This window comes from Desmodus rotundus, chromosome 9 (assembly GCF_022682495.2).
Source record: "Desmodus rotundus isolate HL8 chromosome 9, HLdesRot8A.1, whole genome shotgun sequence".
In the NCBI taxonomy this organism is placed as follows: Eukaryota; Metazoa; Chordata; class Mammalia; order Chiroptera; family Phyllostomidae; genus Desmodus; species Desmodus rotundus.
This window is the reverse complement of record NC_071395.1, coordinates 2,878,015-2,901,781: the sequence shown is the minus strand read 5'-3', so window position 1 is coordinate 2,901,781 and position 23,767 is coordinate 2,878,015. Positions and strand designations below refer to the sequence as shown.

General features: G+C 50.2%; 1 protein-coding gene across 1 annotated transcript in view; it reads left to right on the top strand.

The window, feature by feature from the left end:
* The first annotated feature begins 730 nt into the window (after nt 1-730).
* TNIP3 (TNFAIP3 interacting protein 3) overlaps nt 731-23,767 on the top strand; it is a 38,470-nt gene continuing 15,433 nt past the window's right edge. Inside the window, exons 1-7 of the mRNA XM_045202777.2 lie at nt 731-1,028; nt 2,520-2,640; nt 12,093-12,176; nt 15,342-15,422; nt 17,300-17,365; nt 18,572-18,703; nt 20,212-20,340. Coding sequence (XP_045058712.2) covers nt 985-1,028; nt 2,520-2,640; nt 12,093-12,176; nt 15,342-15,422; nt 17,300-17,365; nt 18,572-18,703; nt 20,212-20,340 — 657 coding nt within the window. The 5' untranslated portion in view covers nt 731-984. The remainder of the gene's footprint in view (nt 1,029-2,519; nt 2,641-12,092; nt 12,177-15,341; nt 15,423-17,299; nt 17,366-18,571; nt 18,704-20,211; nt 20,341-23,767) is intronic.

Here is a 23,767-nt window from a genome sequence, read left to right as displayed (position 1 = left end):
ACCAGAGAGGCATCTATAGATTAGCAACATCTAGGCTTGAATCAAATAGTAACATTTCAATAATCCTCAGATGAGCTATTAAACCATGACCTTCATGGACAAGCTGAATCCTTTGCTTCATTGGGTAATATTTCAGAGGCTTCTATGCTGGAGACTCCTGAACATGTAATAAGAGTCTGAGGGCCCCAGATTGTCCTGCCCCCCACTGCCCTCTCCTCCTCCTCCTCTTCTCTTGGGCCCCCCGGGGGTCACTGGGCCGACCTTGATTTCCAGATGGAAGTCTACAGAGAAGCAGGGCACACATCACACGTAACTCAGGGGAACTATTTTTCACATTGGCCTAACCGACTCTCCTATTCGTAACATCTACCTCATGTTGACTTCATCTGTATTGACTTTCCGCGCTGACTCGTTCTTGTGAGTGAACGGTAGGAAGGAGGAACGGTAACGGAGGAGATTTATGTCCGCGGAAGTTAGAGTGAGCAGCGAGTCAGCCGGGGGCCCAGCAGGGGTCTGTCGGACTTCAGTGGGTGCTGCCCACCTCGTTGCAGACCACGCTTAGCCTTCCGATGCTGCCTCCACAACCCTCTGTTCACGTGCCGTCCAGTAAGGAGGCCGCCCAAACCTAAGGTTCCAGTAGTAGTGTCGGGTTCAAACGGTCATTTCTGGCTGTTCATAGTCCACGGTAAAAAAAAAAAATGAAGCGTACTCTTGGACAAAGTGAGCTGTGATGAGACCTGATGTTAAAGTGTCCACTCGTGACAATTACTTCAGTTGGGTTAGTGATTTTTAGCTTTGGGGGCAGGTCAGGAACTTGATAAAAACCGAACACCCTTTCTTTAGAAAAAATCAAGGAGTATAAAACACCTACATAATTTTGTATTTCATTGATGGACCCCTGATCCCATCCACGGATCCAGGTGAAGAACTCACCACTTAGAAAAATGAGCAGCCACGGCAGGCCAGGCCACGAGTGAGACCCTGATGCTCACGGCCTGTCTCCAGCGCCCGTCCGAGCCTCGGACTTGGTGAGTCAGCTGCATTGCCGTTGTCGGCACCAGTGGGCTGTTTTCTCTGGACCTAATGCAGAAAGGTCCATCGAAATGGAAAACCTAAACCCAGTTATTTGGGTAACTCAGCCCCCTACGGGGCTGCCATACTGACGGTGCCTAAAACCACCAAGGGCCGGTGGTGGAGTGCAAAGTCATCGGCTTCCACGTGCGTCCTTGCACTGCCCCTGACAAGTCAAGTGACATCAAGAAAAGGTACTTAACCTCACCGAGGCTCCAGGATGTTATCTAAAAAGTAAGGGGGACTAAGGCGTGGGACCAGGGCACAGCCCCTGGCGCCTCGACCCTCGCCGAGTCAGCCGAGGAGAGCGAGGAAGCAGACCGTGAGTGAGGATGAAGGATGACAGGCACCAGGAAAACCGATGCAAGGTGGTGTAGGCGGCGTCCTCCGTGTGTTTACAAGTTCCGTAGAGTGTCTTCTTGTTTCCCTCCACTCCAAAACTCGGGCCATGTTGTGATTTGAAGAATATAACTACATCGCACGCAATCATTCCATACTCTAAAGGGAAAAGTAGAGTTTACCAACTCAAATCCGCCTCTCAAGTGTCAGAATTTTGAGCTTTATGAGAAAGAAATAAACTTGATCAACATTTTCTTCTGCAAAGTAGGTCGAAGACCAATCAACGCTCATGAAATACAGTAAATTTCACCCATTCAAAACAGAGTGCATAAATATGTGCACCCACTCAATTCTCACACTGAAGAACAATTTGAAAGACTTGCTATGAATGCCCTAAAGTACAGGCAGATGGCATGACTGTCTTGTACCCAAGGTATTACTGTACTGTTCGGTTACCTTTTGAACAAAACTGAAAAGTTTTTGTGCTTTTTGATTTTTTGTTTGTTTGTTTTCAGCAGCATACTAAACGAAGGGTTCCTATTTCCCAAATTCACTTGGCGGAACGTTTGGTAACTATGCCAGAACCTCAGAATAACAGTGGTTGTTAGGGTCCTCGGCTAGCAGTGCATTTGCCGGGGCTAATGCTGCTCTCAGCCGCAGGCTACAGCACAGCTTCCTCCTTTCAAACACCAGGCCCGCAGGGTGCACAGCGGATACGGGCAGGTCCGACTAACGCGGCTGTAAATCAGTGAGCTGGCCAACGTGCTGACACTTGAGTGGGGGCGCTGTGCCCCCTGGGTAAGAACGTGTTGGAAAAACGCCTGGCTCGCTGCCCTGCTCCGCTCTGGGCCTTGTTGTCGGACTGAAAGTCCCCAAGCTTGCCTGTAGCTTACTTTATCACTTCGTGCAAATGTGCAAACAAGTGAACATTAAACCCCAATATCCGTTCTGTGGCTCTTAGGGCCGGAGTAATGAATGAGGTCAGAGGCTGGGGGGTTCTAGAGGGGTCCCCGGCCGACCAGCACCTCCATGTCATTCGTGAAGTCATCATACTGGTGAATCATTTCTAATTACCGGTGTAAATGGGACTTTGTCGTGTCCCCGGGCAGGTGCGACAGTGTGGAGCTGGACGACACGATCCGTGTGCTGATCGAGAGGGGCGCTTCTCCTGCCCCCGAGGGGGCCGCCCCGGGGGCCACACTGCGTCCCAGGAGCTCCTGCTCTCCAAAGGTAAGGGAAGCGCCCCCTTTCTGCCTTGTCTCAGTACACCTGCCAGCCTGCGCTCACCGAGAAGACTCCATGGGGACAGTCCCCGAGTCACTTACGGTAACTCACTTCCTTGATGACTGCGATGGGGCAGTGGTTTCACACGGTCACTTCCGCAGAAGTGCTTTCCAGTCTGGAGGGCGGCACCGGGCGGCTGCGCCCGCAGGACAGTGTAGAGGGGCCCAGCAGGGAGGGGCCCAGCAGGGAGGCGGCCCAGCAGGGAGGCGGTGTTGCCCACAGCGACTCCTCCTGTTGGGGGAGGCGGGAACCGGGTTCGTGTAAACCCACTTCCACTGGGCCGCTCAAGTCAGCAGGGCTCAGACCGGCTTTCTAGCGTTCCTGATCAAAAGCTCTGCTGGACTTTCAGTTTCCTCTTGTGTCGGGGGTGTGTCTAGGGGTGCTTTATGTAAATCAGCAGCGAGTTACGTTTGTGGGGGGGGAGGGGGAAGCTCCAGCTAGGAGCTTTGTGCTCAGCTTTCTAGAAAAGCACTAGACAGGACAACAGAAATACTTAAGCTCAGTAGCCCTGGGAAAGCTGGCTCTTACGATCTCTTCAGAAAAGTCTGATGTAAGTAAATTTGAGAGCCTGAGTGACATTAAAAATTTTGCCTGACTTCTGCTTTAGTTCCTACTTTTAAAGCAATTCATGCTGGTTGTGAAAAAATTACACTGCACACAGAGAAAATGGTAAAAATCCTGTACAAACAGGTTACTGAGGAGTTAACAAAGCTCGGACCCCCTAAACAGGGGTTTACTTTCGTACCTCATGTGCATTCACTAATACAATTTTTCCTCTCCGGGCCACCGCTCCCAGAGCCTCCATCACTTGGCATCTGGTCTCTCTGCGATTCTCCTACACACACACACACACACACACACACCCTGTTTGTTAAAATGGCCCTTCACTTAATGACACGTTGCGGCTAACCCTGGACCTCTTCCTTCCATTCATCTAATGAGCCAAGAGTACCGAGTGTGTTCTGTGCCTATGCACTTTTCCTGCCTAGCACTCACTTCGTTCCTGAAGAAGCCATCTTTCTTCTCAAAGTCAGAAGTGACTCTGCTAATGGTTGGAGCCAAGGAAGGCTCCTCTCCCCGCTTTCCTTCCACTGTCTCGCCCATGCCTGGAACTCCCAGTGAGGGCTTCCTTCCGTCAGGGAAATGATGCTTTCTCTTGTCTGATGCTGGGCAGACATTTACAGCGAGAGTGTGAGTCCCCCTCTGGGACCCTGACCCTCACGTTCCCGGGTCCTCGGCCCCGGTGACTCATCAGCTCGTGACCACCTCTTCCCCCCGCCTCAGTTCCTTTTGTCCCTGGACTCCTGCCCACGAGCTGAGAACCTCGTCTGCACCCTCGCTCCCACCCTGTTGGTAGTTAGTCCCTCTATTTGGGAGACTTCACTGAGGCTTGTATCTCTCCTTTGGGTCCTGCTCCCCCTTTCACTTGCTCCATGAAAGTCGCTCATTGTCCTGTGCGGCACACACGCACAGGCCAGGGAGAGCGAATGCCTCGCTGATGTGTTTGTCCTCCCGGTCCAGTGTGAGGTAGAGACGCCTGCGGAGAGTGAGGGGTGCCAGGTGACGCGCAGCATTTACGGAAATCGGGGAAGGTACGACACGGCCGCTCAGAGACCAAGAGGGGGAGGGAGGGAAAGGAAAATGAGTTGCTGAGTGGCGTGAGGCCGGGTTGAGGTTGAAAGACCAGCCGCTGAGCCCAGCTTGGGCTCCTGTGTCCTCCTCTCCGTCACCTCTCACTGGCCTGCAACGTGCTTAGGACGCCTGCGAGAGCCACCCGAGTTCATGGGCGGTGCTGTTGTGATGCCTGCACACCACAGCCAGGTGTCGGACCCTGGCGCCACGCACATGCTCTCCCTCGAGGAACCCAGTGGTCCCTCCACACCTGACCACCCACTTGTCCCCTCACTTGCAGTGGACACGGCTCACTCACCCAAACACCTTGCCCCCGACTTCTGTGATAGGAATCCCTCAAGGCCCCCTGCCCTCCCTCTGACCTCCGTCCTCACCCGACGTCCCCGGCTGCTCGCACATGGCCTGCCTGCTCTGTGTGCATGCGGCCCGGGGGCTGCGCCTAGTCCTCGGCCCCATACACTGACCGCTCCAGGCTCACATCTTTACTGAACACGGAGTTCTTTCCTACACGCCCATCGATGTCACTGAGCATTTCCTGAAGTGAGTTCGACATCTTTCCTGCTGAAACAGCTTGCGTTCCCCTCTCCCTTTCCTACGCCGGTTAGTGGGTCATTATCCACCGAGTCGTCCTGACTGGGGCAAGATCCTGGGTTCCTTCAGGGCCCCCTGTCCCAGGGGTACAATTCACAGAAGGGCGCCGTCTCTCCTTCTGCCTTGGATGCCCAGGGTGTGGCCTGGTCCACCTTCCTGTCACGTCTGGGCTTTGCTCCTTTCCTCCGTTCTTACCGCTAGGCTGACGCACAGACACGGGAGGCCCGCTGTCTGCACAGCCCGGGGGAGGCCGGCCCGGCCGCCCAGGCCTCACTGTCGCTTCGCGCGCGCAGAGCTTGCTGATAGGCGAGCGCCCAGAACTTCGCCGCAGGCTCCTTCACCTATGCGAGAGTCCCAGTGCCTCGGCTTGATCTGTTCTGTAAAATTCTCTGTGATCGAGCCCCTGGCTACGTAGAGAACAAAACGTTAGGAGGAGGATCCAATAGTTGCTGGGCACCTACCGGACAGGTTGGGTAAGTATTTATAGTTTGTTTCATAGGATCAACAACACAGATGTGGCTATTTTTATCCCCATTTCCAGCTGAGGCCACCAAGGCTCCTGGAGATTGGAAAATGGTGCCTACACTCACAAAGTTGTCAAGTTTCAGTCTCGGGACAGGAAGCAAAGCTTCGTGTGTGTGTTTCTTACACCGTGGCGCCGTCGCCCCATGTGCGGCCCCTTCCCAAAACGCGCCTGTGTCCCGGCCCCGCCGTAACCCTGCAGACCGCGCAGTTTTGTGTTCTCTGCGTGTGCACAGTTCTTGGTGGGAACACTGGCCTCCCTGGGGCCACGCCCGGGGTCAGGAACGACGCCGTTGTGGGAGCAGAGCCCCTTTCTGGGCTCAGGGCACTGGCCATGGCTGGAGCTTCTGCAGCTTCGCTTCTCTCTCTCACTAGCAATGTTCCCCAGCAGTAACCCCCAGAAGCCTCTCTCATCCCGACAGACTCAAGCATGGCCTCCCCACCACCGGCAGGCACCTTCCCGAGGCTGACTCCTTAAGTAAACGCCCAGCTGGGATCTCTGCTGCATTGCTATTCACACAGCGGCACACTGCCGAAGGAGATCCTGCATTCAACACAGAACAACAACTTTTGCATTCGCCCTGAGATACTGATAAAACTGGAAACTCAGGGGTTCTTTTGGGGCTCTGGCCCAGTAGCTCCGTTGGTTAGAGCATCGTGCCAATACGCCAAGGTTGCAGGTTCGATCCCCAGCCAGGGCGCATGCAAGAATCAACGGTTGAATGCTTCAATAAGTAGAACAACAAGGTGGGATTTCTCTCTCCCCCTAAAGTCAATGGAAATAAAAAGGAAGGAGGTTTATTTGTGGGTGGGACAAGGGTGAGCCACTGACAGAGGGACAGTGGGGGGTGTCTCAGGTGCCCCTCTAGTGCAGTAAGCAGAGCAGGAGGAAGACTCCCTTTCCGGGGGCAGGAAATGAATGTCTTCATGACTTTATGAGGAGGGAAGAATGTGCCCAAATAAAAGACACAATTTGGTGAAAGGGCCTGAGACACACGTCAAGTTTCCTTCTTGCTCGAGTGCCTTTGCCAAGTAACAAGTAAAGAGGGAGAATTACTACAAGAGAAAAGAAGCAGACTGACCGGCTGCTTTGAGGAAATGGAGAGACGGGACGGATGCCCAGAGGAACCACCGGTCCGTTTTCGTCATCTGGGATGTCTGAGAATGTTGGCGAATAGGGGCGTTGGAAGTCTTGGATGCAAAGGAACAATACTTGTCTAAGTGCAAGTAACATACAGACTCCAAAGGGAGGGTTAATGGAAGTTATGCTACACCAAGGCAGGGTCCTAAGATACTATGAGAAAATTAATGTGTGAACATAAATTTATGACCCATAATTTATGTCTTCAGATACAAAGGGAGGTGATGGCAGGCTTGGGATGTATTCCGTGGAGAAACAAACCCATTCCCAGTAATGCCTGGAAACAAGAACGGCAGGGAGCAGGAAGGAAGAGTGTCCAAACTCTAAGAAGTTCCCCCAGAGCTGAACGGCTCCCGGGCCTTGTCTTGTCTGTGGATTCCATTTCGCTTCTCCGATTTTAACTAAGAAACAGCACCACAAATTGTCTTTTCCTAGCTTGGATCTGGGTGCTATTCTGGAGGGGAAAGCCTGAGAAAATACCTTGGAGGTTCGGAGAGTGAGGCGAACTTACGACACTCTCGCACATCCTGAGGAAAAACTTCTTGCCAAGTACAGTAAGATGACGCACGCTTTCTGGAACCACATTGTTGAAAAAAAAAAATAGAACCCGGTTTCCATATTTTTATTTCCCTTTTTTGAAAATTAAACTAGCTCTTCTTGACCCAAATGAAGTTTTGATTGTCAACATCTTGCTTTCTCATGTGTAAAGTGGGATCCGACAAGAATATAAAGTGCGTGAAAGTGTGAACGCACTGTGTAAGTACAACCGGCTAAACAAACACAACACTGTAATTATTATTACTGTAATTATTATTACTGTTAAACTATAATTACTGTTACTATCCTCATCGTAGGGTTAGCTGGAGCCTCAACGTTTTCTCCGTTTTTGTCATAAAATTACCGGCTTCCTCTTTGAGTCCATTATCTAGTTTCAGCGCCGGTAGCTATGGAGTGTCTCCTCTGGGCCGCGTTGCTGTGTGACGGCCTGTTTACTTTCCACGGGGACGTCTGGGTCCTTGGCAGAAAACTGCCGCGCGTTTGGGGGAACACGGAGCCGTGCCCGCTCCGCCCGCTGCTGTGCCTGGCGGGGTGCAGCGTGCAGCCTGGATGAGGTCATTTAAATGGGCTCCGTAGCTTTCGATTTTCTCCTTCCTATTTCTTTTTTTAAAGTTTTTAAAATTTTTGTTGTATTTTTCCCCATTACCATTTAGTCCCCTTACACCCCCCCCCCCACAGTCACCGCACTGTTGTCCGTGTCCATGAATCCTTTTTCCTTTCTGCTCAGTCCCTCCACCCCCTCACCCCCACCCCCTACCCACTAGCTGTCATCTGCTCTCCATCTATGAGTCTGTCCCCATTTTCCTTGTTAGTTCAGTTTGTTCATTAGATTCCACATGTGAGCGAGATCATATGGTATTTGTCTTTCTCTGACTGGCTTATTTCACTTAGCATAATGTTCTCCAGGGCCATCCATGCTGTTGCAAAGGGTAAGATTTCCTTCTTTTTTTATGGCCGAGTAGAATTCCATCGTGCCAATGTCCCATAGTTGTTTTGTCCACTCATCTCCTGATGGACACTTGGGCTGCTTCCGTATCTTGGCGATTGTAAGTAACGCTGCAATGAACATAGGGGTGCTTATGTTCTTTCAAATCAGCGTTTCCAATTTCTTCAGATGAATGCCCAGAAGTGGAGTGGATGGGTCATAAGGCAGTCCCATTTTTATGTTTTGAGAAAACTCCATACTGCTTTCCACAGTGGCCGCACCGGTTTGTGTGTGAGAGTTCCCCTTTCTCCACATCCTCACCAACATTCGTTTGTGGGTTTATTGATGATAGCCGTTCAGACCGGTGTGAAGTGATATCTCATTGTGGTCTTTCTCTTATCTGTAAGTTCGGCTACTTGTTTTAAGGCTTCCACTTGTAAAAGTCCAACATCCAAACTAAGCAGATTAGCTCATGAAGAGGCCGGGTCGCATTTCCCAAAACATCCCCACAGAGTTAGGGTGACCCCATGGCTAATCTGTGACTTGTCCCTCCTTCCATTCATCGTAAGATCTCGAAGGCTTCTGTCCAGATGACTCTCGGGCACACGTCCAGATAAGGAGGTCTTGCTGTATGTGCCCACCTTGAACTCCCCTGTATAACAGGTACATCACTGGGTGCCACAGGCGAACAGAGGCTCAAGTCTGTAAGGTCTTCACGTCTTCTGATCTTTAGATCTTCCGGAAGCTCTTGAGAGGACCTCTGACTCAGCAGCAACAACGGGTGCAGGGGTGGAGGGCTTCTTGGGTGTCTATGTGTACCGGCCCAGACACTGGTTTGGGTTTGAGAAACATGGAATGAACCCGGCAGATGAAAATTGCTGTTGTGGAGTTCGCCTTTTAGCCATGGGGGTCAAGGAACAAGGAGGAACATTCGTGTGTCATATGTAGCACTGTGGGAAAGATTTCCACACAGGCAGGAAGTGCAGGGATGGAGAGCGCTTTTAAAGAGGGAGGCCAGGTAAGGTGCGTCCCCAGGGGGCGCACGGAGGCCGTTTAAGCAATCACCCACCGAAGGTGAGGGCGTGAGCCCTGTGAGTGTCCAGGGGAAAGAGAGCTGTCGGTAGAGAGAACAGGGAGCATGCGGGACAGGGTCACAGAAGGGCAGCGTGGCTGGGCCACGGAGCAGAGAGACATGGGACTGCACTGAGGAAGAGGTGGGGAGCCTCCTGCTGCAAAGTCGTGCTGCGATGTGGGGCCTTGCGGGCCACTTTAAGGAGCTCTGCTTTCACTCGGAGAGAGGTCCAAGCCACCGTACGGTCTGAGCACAGCAGTGGCACGAAATGGCGTATTTTGTAGACTCATAGTGGCTCCGGGTTGATCAGAGATGGAGAGGAGTGGGAGAGGAAGCCAGGAGGTGCCAGGTTATTGCCAGCACCCAGATGAGAGGTAAGGGGCAGTCTAGAGATGCTAAGCATCTTGCCCCAGGTCAGCCTTTGCTGTGGTTCTCCTTGTTAGTTATTGTCCTCTGTACAATAGTAGTCACTTGAGAAGTGAGGACTCTTCAAAATCACCCTGGAAACCTGGAATGACAAGCCCGTTTCCCTGAAACCGAAGCCAGTAGGATATGACAGGAGACAAAGCTTGACTGGAAGCTGCACAGAGCCTGTAGCGTGCCTGAGAGGGCGGGTGGAGAGAGGCGTCGAGGGCGCCTGTCCCGGAAAATACCCAGGGCTGGCCTGGGGCAAGTTCCTCCCTCTCGCACCTGACTCAGGCTTTCCGGAAGAGTCACAGTTCACGCGCTCTGTGGACCAACAGAGAATCTGTTGTTCAGCTGCACAGAGAAGAGGTGAGGGGGTTGTAACGAGGATTTCTGTTCGACAGAAGCACGCACTGCAACAGGGAGGGCCCGGGACTCCTGTGTGGAGAACACCCGAAGACACAGTGCTGAGGAGGGCACTTCCCAGCAAGAGGAGGTTCTGACCCTGTTCCCCCGGGTCACTGTCCCCAGACACACAGAGGAGACAGGAGGGGACCTGGAACTCTAAACTACTGTGGTGTGCATGTGTTTTGGAAGAAAAATATTTTTACATTACATTTTTTTTTTCTGGTAAGCAGATTTCAAGGTTAATGCAGTGTCAGTTTTCAGGAAATCTCTGCTTCTGGCCCCTAAAATCAGAGCATACGTGAGTCATAAGGCTTCCCTTCAGATCTCTGAACAATCTGTCTCCCACTTATATTTTTGGGTATTGCCTTAAGGAAATGTCACTGGATTTTTCAGGTATATCCAAAATGGACCAAGAAACCAGCAAAAAGTAAATGCGCACACACAGAGAAAAACACCTGTAAATTTGGTGTGTAGGTGTTCATCCATTCATTCATTCAGCAAAATGTGTTGACCACCTGCTCTGTGCCCCACGCCGTGGGTACAGAGGTGGATACCCTGACATGGGAATAAGCTGTCGTGAGTGCCAGGTGAGGTGCTCCGCCTGGCTGGTCAGAGAAGGTCACACAAGGTCAGCAGCCACCAGGATGGAGGGGGCCAAGGAGGGGGATGTTCCAGGTGGAGAGAGCAGCATGCATGAGGACACAGGGCTCATGTCAAGAAAAGGAAGGAATTCTGCCCTGGCTGGTGTGGCTCAGTGGATTGAATGCCGGCCTGTGAACCAAAGGGTCGCCGGTTCAATTCCTAGTCGGGGCACAGGCCTGGGTTGCAGGCCAGGTCCCAGGAGGGGGTGTGTGAGAAACAACCACACATTGATGTTTCTCTCCCTCTCTTTCCCCCTCCCTTCCCCTCTGTCTACAAAATAAATAAATAAATAAAATCTTTAAAAAAATCATGTTTAAGAAAAGGGAGTACTTCAGTGTGGCTGGAGCTCAGGAAGAGCTGGAGAGTGGCAAAGAGAAGGGAGGGCCAGCTCCGGGACCCCCATTCATTCCCTTCAAGAGTCTGAATTTCAGGAGTTTTAGGATTTATACTGCGCACATGCGGCTGTCTCAAAGGGAGGTCTAAGGAAAAAGGTGAATTATGTGATCAATGGTAAATTCTTTCTTTTCTCCTTCCAGCAACACATCCTTTCCTTTTGTCTCCTTGCCTTATCTTTTGCTCTCTTTTCTCCAAGCCCAGAACGAGGCCTTGCGCTCCACTGTGGCCGCAGGTGTAGCTCCCAGCATCCACCTCTCCAGCCCACCTGTGCCACCCACCTAGTGCCCCATTACTCAATGCCCTGTACGAGACAAGCGTCCACTAATCGAGGCTAAAGTGTTACTACCAGAAATGGTTTGCTTCTGATGGGTCATGGAGAAAACATGGACTTCACCTGTGGAAAAGACAGCCGTAAACTAGAGAGCCCAGTTTAAACTTGCTGCAGATACAGGAGATAAATTCTGCCAGCGATGACGCTTTCCCCTGCAGTGAATGATTTTCATGTTTGGTTCCATATAATTAGTGGCACTTATAGGATGATGGGTGACTCATTAAGTTCCATGCAGCCCAGCTCACATTTATGAGGCATCGCCAGAAAATCTTGCCTTTAGGGAAGCGAGTAACTGAGTCGTGGAAAAGTCAACAGTTAGCTCATTGCCCTGGGAAGTTCAGGGCAATGCAGCCCCGGTGGCGGCTGCGGCGGTGCTGCTGAGGAGGACGGCTCGCCCAGGCTTTCTGCAGGAACTTCCTCCTGCACTGGGGGCGCTGCCCCTGCCGGGAAAGCCGGCGTGGCCATTTACATACCACACGGGCTAATCTGCCGCCCGAGCTCTTAGTCACAGCTGGCTGCTTGGCACATCCTGGGAAATCCCTGTTGGAAGAGCAGAAACGTTAAAATCGCAGTTGCTGGCCTCAGAACCTTATTCTGCACAATTCCCACACCCAGGCACTGGGCCCACTTTTCTTGAAGAAACCACCACCATCATTTTCTGTCGCAAGCTCACTGTTTCTGCGGTCTTTTTGAAATTTTGTGTCCTTGGTCTCACTGGAAAAGACACCGTAAGAGACATTTTCTTTCTTTCTTTCTTTTTTTTCTGCTTTCCAAGTCACCGGGAAAAGGAGCTTCCATGGCCCACGCACAGGGCACCACGGGGATGCAAGCTGCAGAAGGTCCCACGGGGCGCACAGAGGTAAGAGCGCCAGCGCGCTGTCCAGGCAGGGGGCCGTCCCAGGCGGTTCCCACAGCTCCCGCAGCCGCGACGAATCAAAGCAGAAACGGCGAGTGTGCCTTCTTTAGCTGAGATCATCTGTGTTCAGGCCATGTTGTTCAATACTGGAACAGCATCTGGTGTCCCGGCGTGTCCTCGGACACCTCTGGGTCACTTTTCTCCTTTCACACGTGAGAGACGAGATCCTGTACTTCCCGCTTCCGGTTCTAGGGGTTTCGCGTGGTCCTCTTGAGTTAGAAGAATCAATTCAAGGTAACATTTAAAAAGGGTATTGAGTGAATGTGGGCAGAAATAAAATGTGTTGTAGCAATACAGTCCCCGTAGTGAAGGTGTGTTTGGGATTAGGAGCACCGCCTTTGGCTGGCTGCAGGTTACTGCCGCAGGTACTGAGTGAATGAATGGATGAACGCACGCATGAAGGAATGCGTGAATGGGCTTTCTTGAAGTTTTTCAAGGAGATAACCGAGACATAATAGGAAACCAAGTGAGACTCCTTTGTTCATCGGGCATTTAATTCAGCGGTGTCAGAACTTGGCCGTCTTACAAGCTGGCCTTGGTATTACGGCAAATGAGACAGAAATACCCAGATACTCTGAACACAGGTCACACTTCACAGGGAAGAATTATTATATAATTGGGCCCTTAGTAGGACCAATGACTAAAAATCCGTGTATTTCTTGGAATATCAGATGCCTTCATTAGTAACTAGAACGCAAAGCAAATATAAAACTTTGTGTTTAATAGATTTTGCTTCATTTTAACATACACCTGAGATATAAGAACCATGGTGAAAATGTTGATTAATCTCCAGAGAAACCTCTGGTGATACATTTATGGCTTACAAGCCATTCCTATTACTGTTCTCTTTCTCTCTCTCTGTGTGTCTCTCTCCTCCTTCTCCCTCTTCTCTCTCTCCTTCCCAGAACTCTATCTAGCTTTTCAATAATTCTTATTTATAAAACAAAAATTGAAGATCAACAGAGTTCATATTTTTTCAGAGAAAATTAAATATGGCAAAAAAAAAAAGAATGCACATCAGCTGATGACTCTTAACCTGGGTTCTCAGAAGGCCGGGGCGGACAAGTGTCTGCTCATCCAGCCTGTCTCTGCCTGTAGCACAAAAAGAGAGGAGACTCCCGAAGGACCCACAGTCCAGGGTCCCAAGCGTGGGGTGTAATGGGAGAGCCTTGAACTTCACTATGAATCATGATGGTCTGTGGAATTTTTTAAAGATAGAGGTGGGACGAACGGGTGGAGCACAGAGGAAAGTTAGGGCAGTGAACTATTCTGTGTGACACCGTAATGATGGACACCTGTCACCTGTGGCGTCCAGACCCATGGAAGGTACTACTGCCCCAAGAGGGAGCCTCACGTAACCACGGACTGGGTGATAATGGGGTCCATCTGTTGCAGCCAGTGCACCCCTCTGGTGGGGGGGTGTACGTAGTGGTGAGGGCCATACGTGTGCGGGGGCAGCAGGAATGTAGGAAGTCTCTGTACCTTCCACTCCATTTCCCTATGCACTTAAAACTGCTCTAAAAAAAATGAAGTCTATTCAAGACAACAGAGCTGCTCTGGCTCATGTTCGGGCCACCTGGGGTCGGCCAGCTCCCACGGTGACCTTGATGCATTCCTGCCCTGAGAACCACTGGTCTGGGGGCCTGTCTCACAGGACCCCCTGAGTAGGCTGGCTCACAGCACCTTCCAGATCCAAGATGCCTAATATTTAGTCTGTTCTGATCCAGAATGAGCCCCGTCTCTTGGAAGTCTTCCCAAAAGGAGAAAGCCCAGTTTCAGGGCCCAACGTACTTGCCACCTGGGTTCTGATGTCACTCAGCCAAAGCAGCTTGAGGACAGAAGCAAGTAAAGTCATGCTGAGTCTGTGGACCCACGTCACAATGTCACTTTGAAAAGGTGCTTTCAGTTGTACGTTATCTGAGTAGGAAGAAGCTAAGAAAATTGACAACAGCATCTATAGAGAGATAAAATATCACCATACCCTAAGACGTTGAGTAAAACCTAGGTAAATAGATTAAAAAATAGGAGAACAGTTTTATAAATCATTTCTGATGAAAAAAGCCCTGGAAACCTCATGATGATTGCAAAAGAGCATTTCCTGGCCAAGAAACATGTTTTGAATATATTTCTTAATCGTTTGTGAATATCTTTAAGCAATTTTGTGGTCCCCAATAACTCTTGAGCCTGAAACCAAGTGAGCCCAAAAGCAGCTGACGGAGGGACTACCCTCATCACCCAGGTCACTGCATGTGGCCCAGAGATGAGACGGTAACAAGGCTGTCGGGTTGGGAAACCGCGCTTCAGTGAGCTTTGTTGGTGGTCCGTGCAGACAGATGGCAGGCAGTCTCTACAGCTTGTGTCCTTTCTTTAAATGAAAACTCCCATCCCGCCAAAAAAAAAAAAAAAAAAAAAAAAAAAAAAAGGTGGTTAACTTTTTCGCTGTGTCAGGCACTTCTCTACATTCGTAGCCCAGCGGCCTTAGTCAAAGGTCTGGGTACAAGTAAAATTACCATTAGTACCCGGCATTCTGAGCCCGCCTCCCCCCGCCCCTACCCAAGTGACTGATGGCCACTGGGGGAGCGGACTTGCGGCAGTTTTAGAGCCAATTCTCTGTCTTGTCACCGCACGTGCTGGTCTTTCTTACTTGGTGGCTCTGTCACTCCTCTGGCTTTGGCCACGGCCACCCTCAGATCTCGGACACATCCGCAAGATGGCCTTTTAGAAAAGTTGGCTCTGTAGGTGCCTAACATGTCCCCATGAGACCCCCAGGTTTCTGGGTGCACTATACTCTGAATTGTTATTTTCAAATGAATTGAAGCCAAAATTCGTAAAACCCTAACTTCTTGCTTGCCTATTACATCGATACATTTATCACTTATTAGAGAATTATTTTGGTAGTTAATTTATATAAGAGTCTAAAATGCAGTATGAAGCTACTCAGCAGCAGGTCTCCAGGAAGGACCGTGGGGTGAGGATTGTAACTGCTAGAATAAGACACTATTTTATAAATGACAACGTGACGGTTTGCCAGATGCGTGGAGTTTCTGAAGGACAGTATTTTTCCTGCTTATTTTATAGTCTTTTTTGTTTTACTCTTTCTTTTTCAAGTGTGCTAACTCGTCCAGAGGGAAGAGCTCGACAAATTCTCTGGAACGAAAGATAAGGTGCTTGGAGAAACAGAGAAAAGAGGTAATTTTGAAGTATTAGTTGAATCCACATGGGCCGTGGAGTGAGGCTGAGACTAAGGGAGGGAGCGTGCCACCCAGAACCTTTCCTTCTTGTCACTGTGCCATAGCCACGATCCCATGGGCCTGGGCTTCGTTATCTTGGGAGCAAACACTTGTCTCCGTCACCTACCTGTCTCCTGCGTGGTCTCTCAGTGCTTGTGCACCTCAGTGACAGTCATGCATCCCATAATGGTCGTTTTAATTTCCTCAAAGCTCTCCTCCACAGGGACCAGGTGAGCTTATCAGCTGTCCCCTGCATGCCTTGCAATGTGACACACCTTGCAAGTCAGACCGTCAACGGCTTTGCGTGCAGTTGACTTAGGCGTTCTGATGTCCGACTACGGGGGGATAGGAGCATCACCATAAAAATGTTTGTTTGTTTCTAAGATGTTGTGGGGAATGTGATGTCCCCACCTTTTTTTTGAGTTCTGCTTTTCTGAGTTTTAAAAAAATTTTTAGATAGTTTCTTTTTAAAAAAAATATTTTATTGATTATGCTATTACAGTTGTCCCATTGTTTTTCTCCCTTTTATTCCCCTCCGCCCTGTACCCCCCTCCCACCAGCATTCCCCCCACCCTTAGTTCATGTCCATGGGTCATACATATAAGTTCTTTGTCTTCTCCATTTCCAATTCCATTCTTAACCTCCCCCTGTCTACTTTGTACCTTCCACTTATGCTTCTCATTCCCTGTACCTTTCCCCCCATTCTTCCCCTCCCTTCCCCATAACTTTTCTTCTCCAACTTTAAGGAATGTCAGAACGTCCTTACTCTTCCTGGCAGAGGCAGAGGTGGAAAGTGTAATGAGTTCAGCGCCTGGCGCGTGGTCAGTTTTGTAACTGTAACTGCTCCTCTGCACGGCCTGTCCATTGCACCCTTTGCGTTGCCTTCCCTGGGCCTTCGCTGCGCCTTGACAGGACACGAAATGCTGTGAGCCCCTGGAAAATCATAGTAGAGTAATGTCATCATAGCACAGCCTTGTGGGTCCCTAAAACGCCAGCCGATCAGGTGTGTTTATGTAATAGTATTACACAGTCTTCCAGTGAATACCCGTATCTATTTCCGGCGTGAGCCTTACCTGGTGACTGCCGCTCTGGACTGGATTAGATGTCTTGTTTTGTAATCAGGAGGTGGTCTTGCTACATTTTGGTCACTGTGACCGTCTTCTTGATGTCGTTGGTAAGTGTTGGAATTTCTCGTAACGCAGGAAGTGGCAGGGTCCCCCCTATGCGAAAACAAAAATGCAGGCTACCTGGTTTTTCTTTTCTTTTAGCACATGGTTTTAAAACTTTCACATTGCTTGTAAATTATTTCTAAGCATTGTCTCAGGACAAACTATTGTTCTTTCAAAAAGTTGATATTACCCATTTGTTGATCCACATTACACGTCATGTGTGGGTTTTAAAAAGTTGATTGTTGCGAGCGAGTGATGACTAGTTAATGGGGTTTGAAATTTGTTAATATAAATTCTGCTTTTAAAAAGCTGGAAGAAATATTTCATTATAATCAATTAAGCACATATAAAAATATGGAAAAGTTTGAGAAAAGACCTTTTATATTTTAATGAATCTTACAGAAAACCATCAATACTTAGGAATTTTTACCAGATTCTGGTTGGATTAAACAAAGAAGATAAAAATTCACATAACCAAGCAAGGTTAGACGTTGTGAATACACTATTCAGCAGACTAGCCAAGACATACCGAAGATGATAGTTTCTGGGACTACTATGCACCCGGGGCTTCCAACATATTAGTAACCTCAAAAAGCGACTTCATTTTGTCCAAATTTCCCAATGTGCAAAAGCCCTGGGTTGATTTACCACATTTTAATCATTGCAGCTCCTGGAAGTGAACCAGCAATGGGACCAGCAATTCAGAAGCATGAAAGAGCTTTATGAGAGAAAGGTAAATACACCTGTCTCCACTCCTGATGGCTTTGAGTCCATCACCTGGGGGGCGGAGCCTGAGAAGGTGCACGTAGCTTATTCATGGAGGGGGGGCTCTAGGAGAGTCAAGGGGTGGATGTGGTAGGAAAGGCCCCACTAGAGCTGGCGCTGGAGTTCTCACGCACGCATATCTGAGCCCACGCAGTACGTGGCCTCAGCTGTGTGACCAGCAGCCACAAACACGCCAGGTCCACGTGAGAGGAGAGAGGTTTCCAGTTCAACCTGCTTCGAGCAAAGCTCGCTCTCTCTCCCCTGAACTAGGCTAGGCCGAAAGGGCCAGTCCCCGCAGAGAACGACACCCACAGTGACAACAGAGAAAGTGTGACAGGGAGTGGGGGGGGTCCCCTCTTCTCTCTAAAGGATAGTCTCTCTCAAGCCACTTCGGATCTGATGAGAAAGCTGACTTGGGGAGAAAATGCCTTTGAATAAGTCAAAGTCAATTTAGAATTCAAGGTCATTCCACATTCACACAGAGAGAAAAGAGAAAGTGAATTCCCCCACTGGTTCAGAGTTAAGAAACCTGACCACAAGTGAGTAATGCAAGGTATTGCTCTCGCTTCCCCGTCGTGATGCCCAGAAGCATGAGGTTTGGAAACTGCAGGAGGCCTGTTCCCCGACTCCAGCCAGGTCAGGCATGGAGTCTGGGCCCTTTGGGGACACCCAGGGGTAAAGGACAGGGTCCCGGGGAAAATGTTTCAGTGGCAGTTCTGACTGCCCGCAGGTGCGTGGAGCCCTGGGGTGGAGAGTGGGTGGCACCCCCCGCTTCCCGCCCCACCATTGGTGAGGCACCGGCCCTAAAGCTCTCTCACTGGACGGTCCTCACTCTGAGGACCAATGTGGACCTTAGCTGCAGGTCAAGCTGTGGGTTAGGTGAGCCAAAGGCCCCCCTGGGCTTTTCTCAGGCGTGGGCACACTCCCTGCCCCCGCCCCTCGCTGCCGCCGCACCTTGAGACCTGAGAGGACAGTGCCAGGCCCAGAAGTGCCCCTGACTAAGCCCAGCACCTCGTTCCCTGGGAGGTGGTGTCGTTCGGAGAAAGGAGAGAGGGGCCAGAGGCTGGTTGGTATTTGTTCCTCACCCCTCCCCCTAGAGTGCACTCCTTTGCTGGGGGCAGTGGGCAGTGGACCCTGTCCGGGGGGCTGCAGCTGTCTGTGCCGACCACCTCAGGTTGCAGAGCTGAAAATGAAACTGGAGACCACAGAAAGACCACTCAGCACCCTGGAGAAGGAACGGCCACCAAGCCGGAGGGACAGCGACAGACCCAGGGACGTGGCCCAGGAGCAGCAGCAGAGAGCACAGGTGGGTGTGGCTGGGGGCTGGGCCAGAGGAGCCAAGGACAGGGGCAGGGCAGGGGATGCCCACACTTCCTCCTCCGTGGCACGAGCAGGCAGGTTGTGATCTGCCAGCTGGACCTGGAGCCACGGATTTGGTGATGTCTTTCTAGGGTGTTCCAGCCTGGGAGAAAATTCAGTTTTTTTCTTTCTTTCTCCTCCTCCTCCTTCTTTTTTTAACTTGTATTTAACAACACTATAATGATGCATTGTACTGGTCCAGTTGTCTCTCATCTTACAGCATGCTTTACAAATAGGTATTATGTTTGTAATCCGAAAAACATAACATTTTTAAAAGTACCTCACCCTCCTTATCTCATGGAACATTCTCAGCCCACCTGCGAAGAACATATTATTTCTGCCATTTTCAAGGCGAGAACGCTGAAATGCGAAGAGGTTAGGCAACAGGCGGCCGCTGATACTTAGCACGTGGAAAATGGGGTGTGAGCCCATCCTCTGGATGCCGAGGCTCGCTCGTCACGGCTGAGGACCTGATGGGGTGGCCGTCCTTGGACTTCATGGGTGCTGTGGGAAAACTCAGCAGGAAAGCCCTATACCCGGTGGCCTCTCTGTTCCCGGGTTCCCTCCTTGCTGAGGACACCTTGTCGCAGCGAGTCCGAGGGGAACAAGGTGCAGCTCTCCCTCTCGGCCGTGATGCTGTGGCCAGGAGCCAGGGTGTTCTCCCTCGTGCACTCGGGGCCATGTCCTAGTGGAAACCGCTTTGTCTTAGGTGATGCTAAGTCAGGAAATGAATACTTTAGCACATATATGAGCTCTCTTCTCATCCCGATTTACCTAAATTCTGGCATACCTGTCATACTAGGTTAAAATCTCAATCTCATTAAGAATCCAATTACTCCACACAAAGTTTACTCTCCAGCAGATAAAACTGGGAGAGGCGGATGTTGCCCGGATCCAGAGCCTATTGGTGTCTAGGCAACCAAGCTTGCCTTGTGTATTTCCAGCCCTGGACCCCTTGCAGGGGACCTGAAACCTGGAGGTGTGGTGGCAGCAGGGAGGTTGACCTCTCCCCCTGAGAAGGGACAGTCACGTCAGCACAGCGCTTAGCACAATCGGGCCCTCTCTTCCCGTCCTCTGTCTGGTCCAGAGGGGTGAGGGGCTGGGCTCAGAGAGAGCGTTTTTTCACTGCCACGGCCCTTTTTCCTTTTCAGGATTTTTGATTACTTTGACTGAGTCACTTGCCCATTCCCTTGTATGGGGCATGGCAATGAGCTTATTCTGTGGACCCATTTGAAAGTGAGGTTGGGTTGGTGGATATCTTTATCTGAGGTCACCTGACTTCATAGCATTAAAGAGGAAAGAGAAAAACAGCTCCCCTGTGCTAGCCCTGGCCTCCCCCAGAGACGAGGTGTTCCGTGAAAACCCAGCGGCCGTTTCTATTGTCTTCCAGCAGTGTGCCTACGGCAGCACGCCCTCTGAGCTGGGTGGGTGTTGTTTCCTTGCTCTTTATTTCAGAAGGAAAAGGAGAGCCCGGATGAAGAATTACAGGAGTTGAAGAGAGAAAATAAGCTTTTAAGGGAAAAGAACGCTGCCGTGAACAGGAAGAAGGAACTTTATGAATGTGAAATAAAACGCCTTAACAAGGTACGGGGTGGGCCACGCTGGGGAGGCCCGAAGGGAGGCCCTGACTGAACAGCGAGCTCCGGCTGAGGGTGCAGGTCGCCTGTGGCTGCGGGGCAGCTGGTGCAGGAGCGGCTCTGTCATTTCGTACGTCTCTCCTGCCTGTGAGGTTCTGCCAGACGTAGCTAAGGAGGCTTTTGGGAATTCATGTCCCTGTAAAAACTCATCATGAAAAAGAAATGAGGAGAAATCATAGAAGAGAGTAAGAATGGGTTTTTTTTTTTAAGTTCAAAGAGCTCCATAAAGCAAGCAGGTGTTTGTGAAAAATAGTGTATTTCTTCGTCAACCACAGGGGTTTCCTGAGGAAATAGGCTGCTATTTAAAATCATCACCAGGGGCTGGGGGTGTGACGTCGACCAGATGGGATGTGTGTGTGGTGTGGGGTAATAGCTTAATTTTCTGCAGGAAAGGATCAAGGCAAGCGTGAGATCCTTTGCTGTTGACTTTTCCGACGGCCATGCGTACACGGGCCACAGGAAGCTTGTGCAATTGTACGTGGTTAGGTTGAAACACGCATCTCCCAAACTAGAGATTTCTTGACCAAAATACTAGAAATTGTCTTCCAGAACAAGAGTAGGTACTTGGCCTTGAAACTGCCCGTGATTTAGACTGTGTGCTCTGTCGTCGCTAACGAGGGTCCTAGGGTCCCCGTAGTGCTGGGTGCGTGCCTGTGACAGAGCGCTTCCCAAATTCAGCAGGATGTCTAATCTGTCCTCGGGCCTCCTTACCCTCCCGGAGAGAACAGGGATGTGGAGGTGACTTCACAAACTATGTACTTCTCTGTCCTCTCACGAGAAAAACGGGGATCAGAGGGACACATTCAGGACAAACGTGTACTTTTCCCCCCTTTCACCCTCTGCTGGAACTTCCCCACAAGTGCATTAGAGGAACTAGCGTTGAGATTATCCTGGAACCCCCTCCCACTTCTGACATATGACTTGATATGTTTTCTTCTTTTCTCTAATTCATTTCTCTAACCGGAGAGCAGGAATAGAAAGCTTGTAGAATTGCAAGAGCCAGCAACCCTGTGGGGCCCACGCCCACGTGCTCTCTTTATTCTCTGCGCGCCCTTCCTTCCAGTCACCCAAAACTTTTAAAGAGTGAGCCAAACACTAATTTTACATGTCTCGTGATTAAAATAGTAAAATCGTAGCAAAATTAATTTGAGTAAAATTCAGGTCTTTATAGAAATGTTCCTGAAGATAATTTTTCAGGCTGGCTACCCTAATTGAAATTACACGCCACCACTAGTATTCCCTGCTTTAATTTTTCCTTGGAAGTTACTGCTATCTAATGTGTGTTGAATATCTCGTATTTATCACCTTTCTGGTTTCTGGACTCCCAATTTTGGTTGTAAGCTCGAGACTGAGGGTGGATGTTTGCGGTTTTGCAAGGCCGACTCCTGTACTAGACAGAACAGGCACAGTGTCCAGGGCCCACGGTACTTTTAGGGGGCCAGGAGTATGTTAATTTCTCCTAAACTTGGAAGGAAAACAGTGAACTTTTAGGTTGAAAAATGTTTCCATATTAATATTTGTATCCTCATCATCTAAGGGAGCGGTCATATGCTATAATTTTAATATGTGTTTCTGCAGAGGAACAGACTCACAAAGACAGTGTGATAGGTAAGTGGCGCTGGTTTGTTTCTGGTTTGTTCACTGCTGAATCCTGGCTGCTTAGAACATGGCCCTGCTCCTGGCATGTTCTTAAACGCTCATTGGATGAAAGAATGAACTTAATTAGCTGGTACATCAGCCGTTCAATAGCTCATTCTGGACCTGTGAAAGCAGGAGGTTCACGAGTTAACGGGCTAACTCTGACTTCTGAGCATAGACAGAAAAGGGAAGAGGGCTTTGAGCCAGAAAATATGTCACCCTGCACTCTCTGCCTTAAACTGCCACTTAAAAAACACAGACATAGGCGATGACTTGTGGAATGGGTGTGTCCTCAGCTAGCACACGTAGTAGTGTCTCATGGAATGTAAGGAATTAGTGTTCTCATTGACATGGCAGACTCTGTTCTTTTTTAATAAATAGAAGTTATTCCAAGTGCTGACTGGGGGGTGGTGGTTGTGTACACCGCCCGTTAGGGAATGGAACTTGGGGCCATTCTACTAGCACAGACCAGCTGCTGGGGCTCGGCGGACACTTGTGGCCCGTCCGCTTGGTAATCACCATGTGGGGTTCAGAAGCACACACCACTGTGTGTAAGCAACTCAACTTACTGGCTTTGCAGGAAATGCCCAAGGGCTTCGTTTTCAGTCAAGTGAGAGGGATTTCCTGAGGCTGGTCCGCTGGGGCCGCCCGAGGGCAAACTCCATGTGCAGCCACAGCCTGGCACCGTGAGACGGGCAGGTCTATGCAGCTGCAGGTGTTTGCTCAGGGAAGTTGGAAAACCCCACTCTGTGAGACTCACCTTTCATTTGTGACTCATTTACAAGATTTCTAGAAGCCTGACTAACAGGAAAGATAGACCAGGAAATTCAAATATGACAAGACCCACAGAGGTAGCTTTTTACAGGTGCAGGGCCTGGAGCCAGCGGGTTGGATTGTCTCTGCTCACGTGGCTTGCCCGCCCTAGATTCTCTGCTACTTCCTGGCACATTTTTTAAAGTTGTAACTATTGTGATAGTTCCTAGAACTATGTAGCTTACCAACACACTTTAACAAAAACATACATTCGTAAACAGTTTTTGTTGTTTCTTTAAATTCTTCTTGGAGGAATCAAAAAAGTCCTATTTCTCTGACAACCTCCTGAGAAACGATGCGGGCGTCAGTCCGGGCAGCATCTGTAGACATTGCGGTACAAACGCCGAGTCCGCCCGCACGTATTCAGGACCACACACGGGCCTTTCTTCTCCTGCCTCATGGCCTCGCTGCACGGGCTGCAGGGCAGGAAGCTGCTCATGGTGCCATCAAAACGACATCGTCCCGGCCACTAGAGCAGTCGAGGACGCGAGTTCTCGCAGCTCTGAAAGTGGACCTTTTGGTTTGCGTAGAGGACCCGGGAACAAGCTAGCAGTCACACAGGGTGCGAGCCCCGAGACTGCCCCAGGATGAGGTACATGCTGTCTGGCAATCTTGTTGGCCAATCCCAGTGTCTCTGGTTTCTTTCACCTCCTCACCCAGGGTGCATATGCCAAGTTGTACTGAACGCCAAGAAAGCAGTGCACTTCGTCCTCCCCGCATGAGGTCACGGGTGTCTTCGTGGAGGGTAACGGGACCGTGGCTAGGCCAGGGCATGCTATGCTGAGGGGGCCTGGCCGAGGGGCCGTGCAACCGGGGTCATGGGCGGTGAATCTGTCCGGGCTCACATTTCCAGGCAGCTCCCTCTCTCCTGCTGGGGGCATCGTTATATGGCAGAATAACTCAAAATGTCACCGGGGACCTGC